The 19,701-nt window shown below is 36.5% G+C and overlaps 1 protein-coding gene across 2 annotated transcripts in view; it reads right to left on the reverse strand.

Moving 5' to 3' along the window:
- Positions 1-1,465: 1,465 nt before the first annotated feature.
- The window catches only part of LOC148951979 (uncharacterized), a 32,232-nt gene continuing 13,996 nt past the window's right edge, over positions 1,466-19,701 (reverse strand). The window contains exons 1-2 of one of the 2 annotated variants that reach the window (XR_016141760.1): positions 13,209-13,316; positions 1,466-1,795 (exon numbers count right to left, since the gene is read on the reverse strand). Coding sequence is in view for 1 of the 2 variants with exons in the window: in XM_089088783.1 (XP_088944909.1) it covers positions 1,574-1,795; positions 16,041-16,174 (356 nt within the window). In the remaining variant the exon portion in view is untranslated. Of the gene's footprint in view, positions 1,796-13,208; positions 13,317-16,040; positions 16,175-19,701 lie in introns of those variants that run through there. The other variant, XM_089088783.1, reaches the window with a different exon arrangement.

The raw sequence follows: 19,701 nt of genomic DNA on the forward strand, positions 1-19,701 counted from the left end.
TATTCCCCAGAGTAACCCCCTCCTTTAGCCCCCCCCCCTCTAGAAAAAATCCTTCCTGAAAATGGTTGTATACTTCCCAATAACCAATAAATAATGCTGGCAAGTCCGGCGCCCCCTTCATGGCAATTTCCCTTCCCCCATGAAAACTTCCTTCATGAACAGATCCTCCAACGTAACCACCGACCCACACTTCCCTCCCACTACCAGAAAAAAAACCTCTTGAAAACTTCTGTATACTTCCCAATAACCAATACTATATGTTAACATTGGGTAAAGTTCATAGCTTTAAGCCCTCCCTCTGGGAACTTAGGGGGATTAAGTCACCCTAAAAGACATATTTATCATACTTTCGACCATGCTGAACAAATTGGCTATCTCAAAATTTTGATCGGGTGACTTTGGGAAAAAAATAAGCGTGGGAGGGGGCCTAGTTGCCCTCCATTTTTTTTGGTCACTTAAAAAGGGCACTAGAACTTTTAATTTTCGTTCCAATGAACCCTCTCACGGTATTCTAGGACCACTGGATCAATACGATCACCCCTGGGAAAAAAAACCAAAAAACAAACAAACACACAAATAAACACGCACCCGTGATCTTTCTTCTGGCAAAAAATGTAAAATTCCACATTTTCGCATACAAGAGCTTGAAACCTCTACAGTAGGGTTTTCTTATACGCTGAATATGATAATGTGATTTTCATTAAGGTTCTATAACTTTTAGGGGGTATTTCCCCCTTTTTTTGAAAATCAGCCAAATTTTCTCAGGCGCGTAACTTGTGATGGGTAGCACTAAACTTGATGAAAGTTATATATTTGAAATCAGCATTAAAATCTGATTCTTTTGATGTACCTATTTGTATCAAAAACCCGTTTTCTAGAGTTTCGGTTACCATTGAGCCGGGTCGCTCCTTACTTACAGTTCGTTACCACGAACTGTTTGACACATTATTTCTTACTTTAGAATGGCATTAGGACTTTAGTTTTGTATTGAAAGAGCTCTTTTTCAATCTTCTAGGACCATATGCCGGTACGATCACCCGTGGGGAAAACTACAAGAAAAAGGAAAAAACGGTTAAACACGCCTCCGTGACCATGACCGAAAAAAAAATACAGATGTCACATTTTTGTAGGTAAGACATTTTGTAAGGAGCTTGGAACTTCTGGAAATGAGTTATCCGATATGCTGAATTTTGTAGCACAATTTCCATCTAGGTCATTCCATTTTCGGGACGTTTTTTCCTCTTTCAAAAATAAGGCTTATAACGTGTGATGAATAACTTTAACTTAAAGAATGTTATATATTTGGAATCAGCATAGAAAACCTATTCTTTTTGTGTGTGAATTGTTATATACTCAGAGTTGAATCGCCAACAAATACTTCCCTGATCAGGACTTTTCTTCCGCATTTGCGTATTTTCAAAATTGTACCTATTCTCCTTCATCTATATATTTAAAAAAAATTAAATGTAATAAAAGCGTTTAGTGTTTGTTAAAAGTTTATACAAAGAATACTAAAAAAAATTTCCAAATAGAAGCAAGCAGATTAATTTCAGTTAGGTTGTAGGCCTATCTCTTATCCGAATATGCCACCACTGCCACACCTTGAGCAGCGACAGACTTGGTCCTTTCCACAATATCCTGTTGCACAGTTTTGCAATTGACAAGAAGCAACACAGCCTGCCCTTCCCGCTCTGCAGCTGTAAATTCCTTTTCTCTGAGGCTTGGCCAGCGTTGAATCAATTGAAGCAAATAGGAACAGAAGAATACTCAAAAACATTAAAAGCTTCATTTTGCTCTGAAAGATAGAATATTGGCTATTAGAATAAATAATCACCCTTTTTGTCTCGTGCTTACTGCTTTCTAAAGCTCAAAACAGGAAAGAACTGATGTCATTTGATGTCACCCGCTGCTTTATTGAAACTTACGTTCGTGTTTTGTTCTTGGGAAACTTTAGAAAATCTTACAAAAATCCAATAAATATTTAATTTTCAAAAAAGACTGTATTTCTTGAACTAGAGTAGAATACCTTAGTTTTACAATTAAGGTTCTTGTTTTTCTATAAGAAAATGGAAATCTTAAAAATTCTTACAAAAATTCAATGTATCGTTCTAAAAAGAAGACACATCTGATATTCTAAAAAAGCCTAAAACTGCTGAATTACATAAACATAAAGCATGTTCGGTAAATCTCTACCAATTACCTTCACAATTAGTATTTAAGGATTTCTGAGTGTCCCCGATTATTTATCCGAGACTGATATTGTAATGTAGAAAAGAAAGCCTATTCCCAAAAAAATAATGAAAAAGGATAAAAATGTAAATTTCACGAAAAAGTAGCTTTTATCCAAGAAGGCAAATAATAACGAGAAAAATAGAGCAGTGATAATGACACTAGTTTTCTTTTCTTTTTGAAAAAGAGCTCGATGTAAATCGAAAAACAAAAGAAGGAAAAAGTTAAGTTATAATATGCTCCTACTCTTAATAATGGATCACAATGTTAAGCCCCTTTATGCCAACACAGCTCTTCTGTCTGTTGATTAGTCTGTCTGTCGCTATGTGGTCGGCGTTACCCCCTCCCCTCGGCGTTTACCCCATTGGAAAATACCCCTTCCCCCAAAAAAATAAAATACTGCCGCGTAAAATCCCCCCGGAAAAAAAAAACAGCGGAAAATACCCCCCCCCCCGCGGAAAACAGCCCCCGGAAAATACCACCCCTCCGCGGAAAATACTCCCCCATAAAATACCCCCCACGTAGAATACTCCCCGCGGAAAATACCCCCCCCCTCCCAGGAAAAAAAACGTGAAAAATACCCCCCCCCCCCCGTTGAGATTTTTTATTTGAGTTTTGTTTGTTTGTTTGTTTTTCCGTAGCGAGAACGAATTTTGGTACTTATCTATTATACGCCCCTCACTCAAGTTTACACTGTGTAAAACTCGAGAACAAACCGGTTTTTTCGTCAGTTTCTTTCAGCTTAGCGCGAGACAAGACAAAAACAAGTGACAGAATAGATGGGAAATATAAAGTTTGGGCTATATATTTGCACATTAGGGGGGGGGTGTAAAGTATTTGGACAGTTTGAAGTCAGAAAACAATTCTTACTTAATAATATGCAGAATAATTGCAGTTGACATATTTTGCATGTAGAACCGCTATACCTTACCCTCCCTCTCCCCTAATGTGCAAATATATAGCCCAAATTTGTTCTAAAGTAACAAAGAAACTAACGAAGAAACCGGTTTTTTCTGGGGGTTTTACCCGTCGTAAACTTGAGTGAGTGGCGTATAATACAGAAGTGCCAAAATTCCTTCTCCCCACGGAAATAAAAAAAAATCAAATAAAATTCGGTACCTGTCAATTAGCTGGAACTAACGCAAGAATTAAATTTTGGTTAATGCTAATGAAATAAAAACTCTAAACGAACAGAAATTATTCCGTATTTGAAGGGATTCCCCCCCCCCCCCCTCTTACACCGTCATATACAAATTTCTGTCAATTTTGAGTTTAAATGTTGCTCCTTATTCTCAGTTGAGAAACTTCTTTTTTTTATTGAATCAAAAACAGTAAAGAGGCGTATTAAACGTAAGACCAACGGAAATAATGTTCTATAATAATTCAAACTCAAAGCAATTAGAAATTACTGTTGAAGAATAAATAAAACCTGACAAGAACAGAAATTAAAACAATGAGCATATCAACCATAAAGATAACAGTTACTGATATAGATGAATAAATATATCTTAAAATGAGTACAAATTAAATTTAAAAGTCAAGTCTAAACTAAAATGAACAAAAATTACTATAAAAAGGGGTTTGGCTATTGTCCTTCCCCCCCCCTTCCCTGACCGTAGACTTTTTTTTATATTTATAACATTGAAAAATAAAAAAATCCAGTAAAATAAAATCTTGAATTGCTGAGGCTTCCAAAAATTAATATCGTTATGCACTATATATTCAACACATTTTCATTAGTTCTTTCAAGTCATCTGGATTATTACAGGCAGCACTATTGCGCTGCTTTTGATTTATTTTTTATTTATCATCAATGTTTTGAAAAACTAAATCACACTGTTCAAAATGAATATAGTTTTCAAAATCGTTTCAGCATGACAAGAGTAATGTAATAAAATATTTAAAAATAAAAATAAATTATGAAACTGCTTCGAGAACGGAAGAGCTTATTTATTCTCATTCTCTGTAAGTACTAAAATTTCAGTTTAAGTAATTTAAAAGGCAATCAGACAGTTTGTGTAGTGAACTGTAAGTAAGGAACGGATCGGTCCAATAGGAACCGAAGCTCTAAAAGAAGGAACTTTGATAACAATTAACACATTTAAAAAATAGCTTGTTATGCTGATTCCAAATATATAAATTTCATTCAGTTTAATATTACCCTTCAGAAGCTAAAAGCCTGAGAAAATTTGCCCGATTTTCAAAAAAAGGGGGAAACCCACCAAAGAGTCAAACAATTTTAATGAAAATCACACACCAAATTCAGCATATCAGAGAGCCCTACTATAGAGGTTTCAAGCTCCTGTCTAGAAAAATGTGGAATTTTCTATTTTTTGCCAGAAGTAAGATCACAGATATGTGTTTTTCTTCCAAGGGTGATAAAATCGAACTAATGGTCCTAAAAAACCGGGACAGGGCTTATTCGAACGAAAATCAAAAGTTCTACTGCCCTACTTAAATGACTGAAGAGGTTGCAGGGCAGCTAGTGCCCCTTTCACGCTCCTATTTCCCAAGGATGGTTACGTGGGAGGATCTTTCCATTGAGGAATTTTTCATGGGGGAAGGGAATTTTCTATAAAGAGTGCGCCGGATTTCACAACATTATTTATAAAACGATCAGAAATTAAATAAAAGACAAGTTTTTTCAACTGAAAGTAAGGAGCAACATTAAAACTTAAACGAACAGGAATTATTACATATATGAGGGGGTTCACCCCCTAGTCAATACCTCATTCTTTATGCTAAAGTCGTTTTAGTACTTTTAAAAGACCTATTTAATCTAATTAAACGGCCTTTGTGATTCAGGGCTCATTCTTAAAGAATTGGAACAAACTTCGAGCTTTAGTGTAAAGAGTGAGGTATTGACGAGGGGGTGAACTCCCTCATATACGTAATAATTTCTGTTCGTTTTAAATTTAATGTTGCTCCTTATTTTCAGTTGACAAAACTTGTTTTTCTATTTAATATTTAAAAAGAATAGAATACACAGTAACAAAAAACTATCATGCGAGAATAATTTGCATGAATCAGAGGCAACGCTATAGCGTTGCCTATAGGGAAGGCCATACGGCTCCAATGTTTTATTCTTTATTTATTTTTTCCCAGAGGCACTTCATTTGGAAGGGGTCGTCGTAGAAACTTCAAAGGATGCTCATTCGATTGGAAATTGAGAGTTCTAATGCCCTTTTTAAGGGACAAAAGTGATTAGAAGGCAACTGACACCTCTTCCGCGCCCACCAATTCCCCAAACACATCGAATCAAAACTTTGAGATAGCAATTGTGTTCAGCGTAGTTGATTTTCACATAGAAATTATGTTTTGAGGCGAACACTCCCCCGCATCCCTCAGGGAAAGGGCTTTAAGTTATGCCCTGGGGGCATATAAGGTTTTTATAGAAAGCTTTGTCGTAGAAACTACAAAAAGGAATCATTCGATTGGAAATTCAAAGGGCTAGTGCCTCTTTTAATAGTCAAAAGTGATTGGAGGGCACCGAACCCCCCTCTCACGCCCCCTTTTCCCCAAACACATCCAATCAAAATTATGAGATAGCCATTTTGTTCAACGTAGTTGAAAATTATGAAAATTTGATCTTTTAGGATAACAACCCCCCCCCCCCACAGCCCTCAGGGCAAGGGTAGTAAGGTATGCCCTGGGGGCATATAAGGCTTTTGTATAGAAAGCATTGTCGTATAAACTTCAGAAAGGGCTCCTTTGATTGGAAATTTAGATGGCTAGTTCTCTTTTTAATAGTCGAAAGGGACTGGAAGGCAACTAACTACCCTTCCACGCCCACCATTTCCCCAAACACATCAAATTAAAATTTTTATATAGCCATTTTCTCCAACATAGTTGAAAGTTCCGGAAATTATATGTTTGAGCAGGACAATTCCCCCACAGTCTTCAGGGCAAGGGTTATAAGTCATGCCCTGGGGGCATTTATGGTTCTTATGGAAGGAATGCTCGTATAAACTTCTGCGAGGGCTCATTTGATTGGAAATTGAAAGTCCTAGTTCACTTTTTCAGCGTCAAAAGATATCGGAGGGTAACCAGCTCCCCCCACCCCCAGACCCTTTTTCCCAAATGAATCGGATAAAATTTTTGTGATGGACGTTTTGTTGAGAATTGTCCGAAGACTATATAACAAAAATTCCGGGATCAACATGAACACCAAGGGCCCGGGGGCAGGTTTTGCAAGTTATGCCCTAAGGGCATATATGGGTCTTATGGAAGGGATTCTCTTATTAGCTTCAAAGAGGGCTCATTTGATATGTAATTGAAAGTTCTAGTTTACTTTTTAAGAGTCAAAAGAAATTGGAGGGCACCTAGCCCCCACCCCCTCCACGCCCTTTTTTCCCCAAACCCAACCGATAATAAATTTTAGATAGACATTTTTTTTATAGTTCAAAGACTATAAAACGAAAACTCCAGGGAAGACACAGCCCCCCAGGGCCCGAAGGCAGGTGTTGTAAGTTATGCCCTGGGGGAATATATGGTTCTTATTGAAGGGATGCTCATAAAAATTTCAGAGGGCTCATTTGATTGGATATAAAAAGTTCTAGTTTAGTTTTCTAGAGTCAAAAGATATTGGAGTGCAACTAGCCCCCCCCCCCCACGCTCCTTTTTTCCCGAACTAATCAGATAAAAATTTTAAGATAGCCATTAAGTTAAAAATTGCTCAAAAGTCAGATAACAAAAACTCAGATGTCGTCACAATCCCCCAGGGCCCAGAGGCAGGCGTTGTAAGTTATGCCCTGGGGCATATATGGTTCTTATGAAAGGAATGCTCGTTTAAACTTCAGATAGGGCTCATTTGATTGGAAATTGAAAGTTCGAGTTCACTTTTAAATAGTCAAAAGGGAGGCTCGTATAAATTTCTTAGAGGGTTCATTTGAATGAAAATTGAAAGTTCTCGTTCATTTTTTAAGATTCAAAAGAGAATGGAGAGCAACTAGCCCCCGACTCTCCACACCCTAAATGCAGCAGATAAAAATTTTGAGATAGACATTTTGTTAGAAATAGCTCAAAGTTCAGATATCAAGAACTCCGGTGTCGACACAGCTCCCTCCCCCCCCCCACAGGGCCCGGGGGTAGGCGTTGTGAGTTATGGCTTGGGGCATATATGGCTGTTATGGAAGGGCTGGTCGTATAAACTTCATAGAGGGCTCATTTGGTTGGAAATTGAAAGTTTTAATTCACTTTTTACCAGAGGCAACGCTATAGCGTTGCCTATAGTAAAGGTCCAATGTTATTTTTTTGCAATGCAATGCTCCAATGTTGTTTTTTTTTCCCAGAGGCACTTTATATGGAAGGGATCTTCGTAGAAACTTCAAAGAAGGCCCATTCGATCGGAAATCGAGAGTTCTAGTGCCCTTTTTGAGGGTCAAAAGTGATTGAAAGGCAACTAACACCCCTTCCACGCCCACCAGCTCCCCAAACACATCCAATCAAAATTGTGTAACAGCCATTTTGTTCAGCGTTGCTGATTTCCACATAGAAATTATGTTTTTGAGGAGGACACTCCCCCACAGCCCTCAGAGCAAGGGTTGTAAATTATGCCCTGGGGGCATATAAGGTTTTTTATAGAAAGCATTGTCGTAGAAACTTCAAAAAAGGCTCATTCAATTGGAAATTCAAAGGGCTAGTGAAGTTTTTAATAGTCAAAAGTGATTGGGGGGCTACTAACCCCCTTCTCATGCCCACCTTTTCCCCAAACACATCCAATCAAAATTTTGAGATAGCCATGTTGTTCAACGTAGCTGAAAATTCAGGAAATTAGGTCTTTGAGGATAACAACCCCAACCCCCACAGACCTCAGGGCAAGGGTTGTAAGTTATGCACTGAGGGCATATAAGGGTTTTTATAGAAATCGTTGTCGTAGAAACTTCAGAAAGGGATCATTCGATTGGAAATTTAAATGGCTAGTTCGCATTTTAATAGTCGAAAGTGATTGGAAGGCAACTAACACCCCTTTCACCCCCACCATTTTCATAAACACATCCAATCAAAATTTTCATTTTGATTGGAAATTGAAAGTTCTAGTTCACTTTTTAAGCGTCAAAAGATATTGGAGGGTAACCAGCTTCCGCCCCGCCACAACCCTCTATTTCCCAAATGTACCCGATAAAATTTTTGAGATAGCTATTTTGTTAAAAATAGTTCAAAGATCATGTAACAAAAATTCCGGTGTCAACACAACCCTCCAGGGCCTGGGGTCAAGCGTTGCAAGTTATACCCTGTGGGCGTATATGGTTGTCTTGGAAAGGATTCTCATATAAGCCTCAAAGAGGGATCATTTGATTGGGAATTGAAAATTATAGTTTAGTTTTTAAGAGTCAAAAGAAATCGCTGGGCACCTAGCCTCCCGTCCCCGCCCTCCACGCCCTTTTTCCTCAAAACCAACCGGTAAGAACTTTGAGATAGCTTTTTCTTAAAAAAAAATAGTTCAAAGACCATATAACAAAACTCCGGGGTCGACACAGCCCCCAGGGACCGAGGGCAAGTGTTGTAAGTTATGCCCTGGGGGAATATTTGGTTCTTATTAAAGGGATGCACGTAAAAACTTCAGAGCGGGCTCATTTGATTGGAAATTGAAAGTTTTAGTTCAGTTTTTGAGAGTCAAAAGAGATTGATGGGCAACTAGCCCCCCCCCCCCCAGGCCGCTTTTTCCACAAATCCATCCAATAAAAATTTTAAGATAGCCATTAAGTTAAAATTGCTCAAAAATCAGATAACAAAAACTCAGGTGTCGTCAGGCCCCCCCCCCCGGGGGGCAAGCGTTGTATGTTGTATCCTGGGGTATATTTGGTTCTTATGAAAGGGATGCTCGTATAAACTTCAGAGAGGGCTCATTTGATTGGAAATTGAAAGTTCGAGCTCACTTTTTAATATTCAAAAGAGATCCGAGATCAGCTAGCCCCCCCCCTCCACGCCTTCTTTTTCCAAACTCATCTGATGAAAATTTTGAGATGGATATTTTGTTAAAAATATTTCAAAGGTCGGATAAGAAAAACTCCGGGGTCAATAGAACCCCCAAGGGAAGTCGTTCTAATTTATGCCCTGAGGAGATGTTTGGTTCTTATGAAAGGGTTTCTTATATAAACTTCACAGAGGGCTTATTTAATTGGAAATTGAAAGTTCTAGTTCCCTTTTTAAGAGTTAAGAGAGTTAAGGGTAACTAGCCCCCCCCCACTTTTTTCCCCAAACCCATCCACTACAAATTTTTAGATAGCCAGTGTGGAAATTCTCTAAAAATTATATAACAAAAACTCCCCCCAGGGCCCGGGGAATAGGCGTTGTAAGTGTTGTCCTGGGGACGTATATAGTTCTTATGAAAGGGATGCTCGTATAAACTTCAGAGAGGGCTCATTTGATTGGAAATTGAAAGTTTAGTTCAATTTTTAAGAGTCAAAAGATATCAGAGGGCAAATAGCCCCCCCCCCACACGCACACACCCTTTTTCCCAAAACCCATCCGATAAAATTTTTAAAAGAGCTATTTAATTCTAAGTAGTTCAATGATCAGATAAGAAAAACTACTGTGTCAACGCAACCCCCCAGGGCCCGGCGGCAGAGGTTATGAGTAATGCTCTAGGGGCATATATAGTTCTCATGGAAGGAATGCTCGTATAAACCTCGGAGAGGGCTCATTTGATTGGAAATTGAAAGTTCTTGTTCACTTTTTAAGAGTCAAAAGAGTTCGGAGGGCAACAAGCCCCCCCCCCTCCGCCACGCCCTAAATGCATCAGATAACAATTTCGAGATAGACCTTTTGATTAAAAATAGTTCAAAGTTCAGATAACAAAAAAAAACTCCGGTGTCGACACAGCCCCCAGGGCCCGGGGTTAGGCGTTGTAAGTTATGCCCTGGGGGCATCTATGGTTGTTATGGAAGGGATGATCGTATAAACTTCATACAGGGCTCATTTGATTGGAAATTGAAATTTGTAATTCACTTTTTAAGAGTCAAAAGTGATTGCAGGGCAGTTAGCCTCCCCCCCCCACACTCTATTTTTTTTTCCCAAAGATACTTCATATAGAAGGGGTCGTCGTATATACTTCAAAGGGGGCTCATTTGATTGGAAATCAAGAGTTCTAGTGCCATTTTCAAGAGTCAAAGTAATCGGAGGACAACTAGGCCCCCAAGCCCTTTTTCCCCAAATACATCTGATAAAAATTTGATGTAGCTATTTTGTTAAAAATAGTTCAAAGATCATATAACAAAAGTCCTTTACATATGGCCATTTCGTTAAAAATAGTTCAAAGGTCAGATAAGAAAAACTCCTGTGTCGACACAACCCCCCCCCAGGGCCCGGGGCAAGCGTTGTAAGTATTGCTCTGGAGGTAAATATGGTTCTTATGGAAGGTATGTTCGTATAAACTTCGAGAGGGCTCATATTATTGGAAATTGAAAGTTATCGTTCACTTTTTAAGAGTCAAAAGAGATCGGAGGGCAACTAGCCCCCCTGTCCCCACCCTATTTTCCTAAAACCCATCTGATAAGAACTTTGAGAGAGCCACTTTTTTAAAAATAGTTCAAAGGTCAGATAACAAAAACTTTGGTGTCGACACATCCCCCCAGGGCCCTAGGGGCAGGCATTGTAAGCTAAGTCCTTGGACCGCATGTGGTTCTTATGAAAGGGATGCTCGTATAAACTTCAGAGAGGGTTCATTTGAATGGAAATTAAAAGTTGTAGTTCATTTTATCAGAGTGAAAAAGATCGGAGGGCAACTACCCCCTCCCGCCCTCCACGGCTTTGGGTTTATCGGATGGATAAACACACCCGATAAAAATTTGAGGTGACCATTTTTTTTTAAATAGTTCAACCATCAGATATTAAAACTCTGGGGTCGACATCCCCCCCAGGGCCCAAGGACAGGCGTTGTAAGTTATGCTCTGGGGATATACATGGTTCTTATAGACGGGATCCTCGTAAAAACTTCAGAGAGGGCTCATTTGATTGAAAATAGAAAGTTCTCGTTCACTTTTAAAGAGTGAAAAGAGACCGCAGGTTAGTTAGGACTCCCCCCCCCCATGCCCTTGTTCCCCAAACCGATTCGATAAAAAATTTTAGATAGCCATTTTGTTAAAAAAAAATAGTTCAAACATAAGATAATAAAAACTCCGAGGGTGACACAAACCCATTTTTTCATTTTGATATTGTCACTTTGATACCAATTTTATACTTAGATGAATATTTCATTTTTTTTTTAAGTTTGATTCTGAAATAATGAATTTTTAAAAACTTGAAACTTTTTGCCATCAAAAACGAACAAAAATTTAATTAAAAAAACTTTCCGAAAAATAAGTTTTCCAAAGAAAATTAAAGACCATTTTAAATTTAAGCTCAGCAGATACAAATACCTTTTAAAATTCAACAAAACGACCAGAAATTACTATTAAAAAATAAATGAAACCCAAAACGAACAGAAATTAAATAAACAATCATAGCAAAAACATACAAAAAGTAATAATACAAATGAATAAATAGACTTAAAGCGAGTAATACTTCGATTGAACATGAAAATACAGCTTAAAACGAAAAAAACATTTTCCTATTGAAGTATAAATGAAACTTAAAGCAAACAGAAATTAAATGAACAATCAATACAAACAAACATACAATAGATATTCATGTAAATTAATAAATAAATCTTAAAACGAGTGAAAGTGAAATTGAATGTGCAAATCAAGCTTGAACGAACAAAAATCACTACAAACAAGAGTTTGGGTATGACCTCCTTCTCTCACTGTAAAAGTCTAAAACCTACTGCGTCATTGGAGCTTTACTGAAAACTGTATGCATCTTGAACAGTCTTGGAAAGTATAAAGAACATCAAATTTGATTTATAATAATTTTAATTGTTGAAAGATTCATCAGTTCAAAAATTTATTTCACTGTAATTTTATTTTTATTTTCAATTCTGTAAGAACTGGAAAAGAAAATATTTGTAATATAATTCGTTTTCAGTCAAGCGCCAATGACGCAGTAGGCTTTTGGTTTTTATTTACAGTTAAGAAAGGAGGCAGTATCCAAACACTTGTTTGTGGTGAAACTGTATTCGTATCGAACTACTTTAAAAAGAGGCAATAAATTAAACTGAATATTCGATGTATAAGGATACTAATTGTTGAAAACTTATCAGTCTAATATGTTAGGATAATTTTAGAGTTTATTGTAAATATTAAGTACAAAAGAAAATATTTGTCATAAAATTGATTATCAGTAAAGCGCCAATGACACAGTACGTTTTAGACTTTTACAGTGAGAGAAGTAGGTCATACCCAAACTCTTTTTCGTAGTGATTTTTGTTCGTTTCAAGCTTGATTTGCATATTCAATTTAAGTTTCACTCGTTTTAAGATTTATTTATTAATTTACATTAATATCTATTGTATTTTTGTTTGCATTGATTGTTTATTTAATTTCTGTTCGTTTTAAGTGTCATGTATACTTCAATAGGAAAATTTTTTATTTGGTTTTAAGCTTGATTTTATATTCAATCTAAGCATTACTCGCTTTAAGATCTATTTTTTCATTTATATTATTACTTGTTGTATGTTTTTGCTATGATTGTTTGTTTAATTTCTGCTCGTTTTGGGTTTCATTTATTCTTTGATAGTAATTTCTGGTCGGTTTTTTTTTTAATTTTAAAAGGTATTTGTATCTGCTGAGCATTTTAAATGGAAAACTTATTTTTCGGAAAGTTTTGTTTTTAATTAATATAAAGAAAAATAAAACTAGCTTATACAGAATGGGCATTACAGCCAAAATATGCCCAAAATCATTTTTTTTTTAGGATAATGAAAGTACACATTCAAAGGTTTTCTGGGGAGAATTTTTATTTTGAAAAAAAGTTCTTGGAAATTCAGTGGGTATCTGAAGAATGTGGCTTCATTTCGTATAGAAGGTGTAAAATTGTATCGAATATTCTTAGAGTCACAAGTGCTGCATATTTTACATCTCAGTGATTAATAGGTTTACCTTCATTAAAGTGAATAGCGATCTGAAATTACAATCCTTGTAGTTTAGTTTACTGAAAAGTATGAAATACGCCGTTTGTTTTTGACACGATTTGTTTTAGAACCTAACCAACATTATAAGAGATAACTGTGTGATTATGAATATGCTTACCAAGTACATTCAGTCTGGACAAAGTTATGTGATAAACTAAGAAAAATCGTGAAACTGCGTCGTTTTATACAAGTTTCTTAAACGATTATGGTTTTTTCCAAAGGAAATGACCCGTGCCAATGTGCTCTCTAAGCGGAATTTCCAAGATGGCAACAAAAGCCAAGCTTTTCAAACATTTAACTTCTAAGAACAGTAAAGCTATTCTTAGAAAATAGTCTCAGTTTTGGTTTAAACGTTGTAGTAGAACCAGGGGCGAATCTCTACCATTTTTATAGGGAGGGGGGCAAGAGAGGTCCATATCCGCATAGTCAATGGGCATGGGATGTATAATAAGTTTTCTCCACATTATTGGGGGGAAACTGACCCCCCCCCTTTTCCTCTCCCAAACGACGCCCCTGAGTTGAACAAATAATAGATTTAAATATACAAAAGATATAAATGCCAAAATGCTATTACATATAAAAAATAAAAAATATTTATAACCTATATATATATATATATATATATATATATATATATATATATATATATATATATATATATATATATATATATATATATATATATATATATATATATATATATATATATATATATATATATATATATATATATATATATATATATATATATATATATATATATATATATATATATATATATATATATATATATATATATATATATGATGATGATGTGTGATGATATATATATATATATATATATATAGTATGATGATGATGATGTGTATATGTATATATATATATATATATATGTATATGCATATAAATATATATGCATATGTATATATATGTATATATATATATATATGTATATATATATATGTAGATGTATATATATGTATATATATATGTATGTATATATATATATGTATATGTATATATATGTATATATCATTACGTAAAAGTAAAATATATAAACTATACATACCAGCCTCAAAATTTCAGAGGCCATACTGCCACGCGGTGGAGTATCAAATCCCTAAGCAGGTATTCGGTCCACTGGCGTAATTTCAGCAAAATCCTGTGGGGGGGGGGGTGGCAAAACTGGAGCCAATTTTCCCAACTCAAGAGAAAATGATCCATAAAAAATTAAAATCATACCTACTTAAAGTAATACCCGAATATTTTATTTCCGTGATTTTGTTCTTCAAGATACTATATTGTATCCTGAGGCCACTGCCATTGATTACGTTTTTCCCCTGTTCTCCAGTGGAACACTTCCTGGCAGCTGCTTAGTGTAGCGAATAAATAAAAAAATGACTCTTTTTCAAATAATAGTTAACATTAAAACTCAAACGTACAGAAATTATCCTAGATAATAGGGGGGACTCGCCATTTCAGCCCCCCACCCTAATACCAATTTAGGAGTTTATCGTTAGTAATACTGCTTTTGGACCTTCTAATATGATGGTGTAATTTTCATCAGTATCTAACACCTTAGGGGGGAAGGGGGTTGCGTCTAGTGTTACGTTGATCAAATGTTAGACAATTTTAAGGAATTTTAAGTTTAATGAGTTTCATGCGTTTAGATTTGCCGCTAAAAATAAATGATTTTAATATGTTTACTATCACCAACACTTATTTCTTAGGGTTCGGGTTAATATTAGGACTGGTCCCCCTTTACTGTCGGCTTATAAACACAAACTGTTGAAAAACACATATTTTAATTTTCCATATAAATTTCTTCAAATCAGCCGAAATAGCACAAGGGTGAAAATTAAATCGTCGCAATTCGTATTTTGAATATTTTATTGTTACCAAGGATAATTTTCTTAATTCTTTCACAAAAGACGATTTAAAAAGTCATTCGCGAAACAGCTAAGAAGGATATCCGTAGGATTGTAGTAAATTATTTTGAACTAATATTAGACTGAGAGATTTTTTCCTTCTTTGCGACATTTGGGTGACTGAAATTTCAAATTAAAACTACTACTACCACTATTAACAGCTCACTCTAGAACCAAGCTGCCTTAAGGCAGCACAGCTGCACACTACCTTCCTCCACCCCTGTCTATGCAAAACTTAACTCTTTACGCCCTTCGATGGAGGAGGTAACTTGTGGGGGAGCTTCAGGATGCATGAAGTTCCAGTTTCTTTTATATCTTCCCACACTATTCATAAATAGCTATATTAAAGCTGTTAGGATCCTCGTACGGTACTCTCCAGATGTTACGTCTAGTTTTATGCTGTCTAAAGTGAAGGGCCATCCTTATTATTCATTCTTTCTTTTTTTTTTTTCTTTCTTTCTTTGTGACATAGCTAAGTTTGAATTCAACCACAGAACGGGCAGTATAGGTAATGATAGATTATAATTATGGAAGAGAAGGTAAAGAGACCAAGGACCTTAAATCGCTTAGACCCGCATAGTACACATTTCCCCTCCCATGGAAGGAGGTAACTTGTGGGTAAACTTCATGAAGATTGAAGTTTCAATTTCGGTACTTGTTAATTAAACAAAACACACTCAATAATTACGCTTAGGTTAGGTCTCAGAAAACCGGTCTCATAGCAACAAAGCCGGTTTCACAAAGACAGCTGACGTGTGATAGAATGTATTGGACTTGTAGAACTTGCGCTATATATTTGCACATTAGGGGGGGGGCTTAGGTTATTTTAGGCTATGTTAGGTTAGGTCAGGGGCACTGTCCAAATACTTTACCAAATACTGTCCAAATACTTTGAAGCTGTTAGGATCCTCGTATGGCACTCTTTGTAGAAGCTGTCCAGATGCTGCGTCTGATGTGGTGTTGGCTGAGGTGTTTCCTTCCATCCTTATATATTCTTCGGACATTGCTAAAACGGTAGGTAGAGTACAAATATTGTAGGCTTTTAAAACCAGAAAGAGAGGTATAGAAGCCAAGGACCATAAACCACTTAGGCACACAGGGGGTAATATTAGGCACACATGGCACACAAAATCAGGCCCACAGGGGTATACGGGGGTAATAATTAAAGGAAGGGTAGAGGATTAAGAAAAATTTTACTAGAGGTAGGAAAAGGTGGTGCCTGCTAAATTTTTAGGAAAGTGTTTCGTAGATTTCCCAGGGGAGGGGGGGGGGGGGTGGTATAGCTCGAAAAAATATAATCAGCTGTCAAGTAATTTTTATCTTTTTTGAAAAACTTGGGCTTATTTCCAGTTTCCTAACGGTCCAGCTGTTATCCTTGTCCTTACCTGTAAAAATATTGTTGTGCATGTTTTATTTATCAAAAATTGAAATTGAAGACCCAAATTTTTTAGATATTACTGGGACCGAGATGATTTATGCAGACCTGTTCAAGGCTTGGACGAAACTATTTTATAAGTTTTTATTTTGAAGACTCTTGGCAATATAATATTGCTTATTAGCTTCTCATTAGCCTATGTGCTTCTAAAAATATAAACTAATTATAATGACGAAGAGACAGGAAATAGACAAACAAAAGATCGCATTTTATGTTTGGTGTTTTCTATTATGGAATGTATATTGGCACAAGTTTCTTTCCTTGGAAAAAACCGCGGTCACATCCGACAAGAATAAATATATAATCGTAATCTTGAGTTTTTCTCAGTTTGGTATCTGATTAGTCTCAGTGACGGTTAAGGTAACTATTTCAATTTATTTTAGCATTTGATTTCAATGGTCTCGGTATAAAAGGAAAGAGGTGGATACTCAGAGAATAATTAATTTATTGACATGCTCTGACATAAAATCTTTCATAATATTAAATAGTCGATAAATAAGTGCTCTCTTTACTACAGGAGTACCCAATATTTTGTATTTATTTTTGAATTACTTTTTAGTGTCTTATTAATCCAATCTCATTGATTTTTAACAGTGACGAAAAATTCCCATTTTAGTCCCATTTTATCATTGCATCGATAGCAATGTAATTTGATTAACAAAAGGTACATAAAAGCTTTTCCTTTCTGGGGAAATCTTACTTACTTACTTTTGTCCCAGACGTCCTCATGGGTCGCGTTGGGGCCATCCCCTTCACACGTCCATTGATCAATTTTCTATGTGATGCCTGGTCGTCAGCTTGTTTGAAAAGGCATAGGAGGTCAACTCCGAAGTTGTCTTGCCATCTATTCCTAGGTATTCCAGGTGGACGTTTACCGTGGATCCTTCCTTCAAGGGTAACTTTTGGCAGGCGTATTTTACATTCGGTGTATGTGACCTATCCACTTGAGTTGCTGTAATCGAACTTCATAGAGAATTGTAGTTTCCCGCTTAAGTTGCCTTCGAAGGTCTTCCTTGGAAGTTCTTTCTAGATACGTTACACCAGCTATACTACTACTACTGCTAAAAATTCACCGCAACCAATTCGCCGAAGGCCAGCACAGCTACGTACGCTCCTGTTCCATCCCAATCTATTCAAAGCCTATACGGTGGAGATATTTCGTCTCAAAGGCCGAGCACATTCTTTTCATGCACACATTTTGTGTTGTGCCTAACTTTTGTCTTCTTTGGGTTATTCGTATGCCGAAGCCATTTGATACAGATTCAAGTTTGGAGGCTTAGGCCTGTAGACTGAACTCAGTTCCTTCTAGCTTGTTGAAATCATCGGCATAAGTTTTTGTCTTGACGTCGACACCGTTAATCATTACTCTTACACGGTTCTCGAGAAGGGACAGTACGGTTTGAGAAGCAGCTTGAAAAGTTTCGGAGGAACAATGCAACCTTGCCTCACACCGAAAGTTGTTGTAAACTCTTCTGTTTCCCCTTCTAGGGTCCGAATGCAGCTACAGTGGTTGTCGTGCATGTTCTGGATTTATGTTCAGGAACACCGTAGTGGGCAAGTATATGACACAGTCCATCTCATCATACTAGATCAAAGACATACTTGAACTCAATGAATTGCATGAGGATGTCTTTGCCAAATTCAAGGTTCTTTTCTTTGAGTTACCCTTACTACAAAGATCTGTTCAGTGTTAGATTTTTCAGGGCCGAAAACAGTCTGATAGTCTCTGATGTACGTTATTGCTCTGATTCCGTTTGGAAGAATTGGTTGTATGATTTTAGCTTGGTGACATGTATGCCGTCCTAGCCAAATGGTTAGAGCTCCGGACTTGAAATCCTGAAGTCAGGGGTTCGAGTTCTGGTGTCTCTGGTTACTTGGTTTGGAACAAGGGTCAATGATGTGACCCTGTAAACTCAGCCAAAGTCGACCAGCTCTAAATGGGTACTTGGAGAAATCTGGGGGGGGGAGGAAGCGTTGGATGATTTGCCTCCAACCACGCATTGTACTCCCGGCTGAAGACACCGAATCAGGAGATCGATACCGGTGCAACGCAAATACCGGCAGACGTCAAAATAGCAGTGGTGGGTGACAGGAAATATATTTCAGGATATTTTTTCGTAGGAATAAGTTTATCTTTAAATACTTTTGGGGAAAAAACTCTCAAATAAAAACAGCAATTAAATTGCATGCAAAATGAAACAAAATACAGTGAATTTTAAACATCAAGGATTCCTGGAAAAGGCATCTGTTTATTTAATCAATAATATATTTAATTATAATGCATTTAATCTTAAAAGAAAATCATACTCAAATCAAAATTACAGAAAGATTTATTGATTTCGCAGATTATAACAGGTGTAGACTTGTCCTTATGCAATTTCCTACGCCTTAGAATGGTTTACAGAAAGAGTAGAGATACTCAAAAATCATTCTGCCTGTATAGATACCGCGTTTTGATTTTTACCGGCCATGTAAAATGCTCCCCTTTAATATCAGGACAATTATCCCCCTCGAACTTTAATCCCTTATATATTCAGACATTTAAAAAGATTGAATGACAAAAGTAAAACAAAATTTAAACTTAGTATCCAGCTGTCTAATTGACCTTCTTTCTTTTTATTACCCTTATCAACTAAATAAAATGAACAGATTCTAAAAAAATTCGTCACAGGAGAATCTTATCAAAAAGTTTGTGATAAAAAACTGGAAGTAAAAAGTGAAATGGGCCAATATTCACTAAAACTAAAAACGGAATCCTCATGACAATTGCTAAACCAGCAGTATTGGCTTTTTATGCTGATTCTAAATATATAAAATTCTTTTAGTTTATTGTTGCCCACCCAAAACTAAAAATCAGAGAAAATTAGATACATCATATCAGAGAACCCTCAGAGGTACCATACAGATTTTAAGCTCGTATCTTCTAAATAGGGAGTTTCCCACTTTTTTTTCAAAAGAAATATCGTCGATGCATGTTTATTAATTTTGCTTTTTCCCATGGATGATTGCATCAAACCGAAGGTCCAAGATAATTGGGAGGGAGCTCATTCAAACGTAAATTTAAAGCTCTTTTTTAAGTGACCATACAGGTTGGGTCA

The sequence above is a fragment of the Artemia sp. Qi Xiang Cuo genome, chromosome 5, assembly GCF_049724085.1.
Source record: "Artemia sp. Qi Xiang Cuo chromosome 5, ASM4972408v1, whole genome shotgun sequence".
Taxonomy (NCBI): Eukaryota; Metazoa; Arthropoda; class Branchiopoda; order Anostraca; family Artemiidae; genus Artemia; species Artemia sp. Qi Xiang Cuo.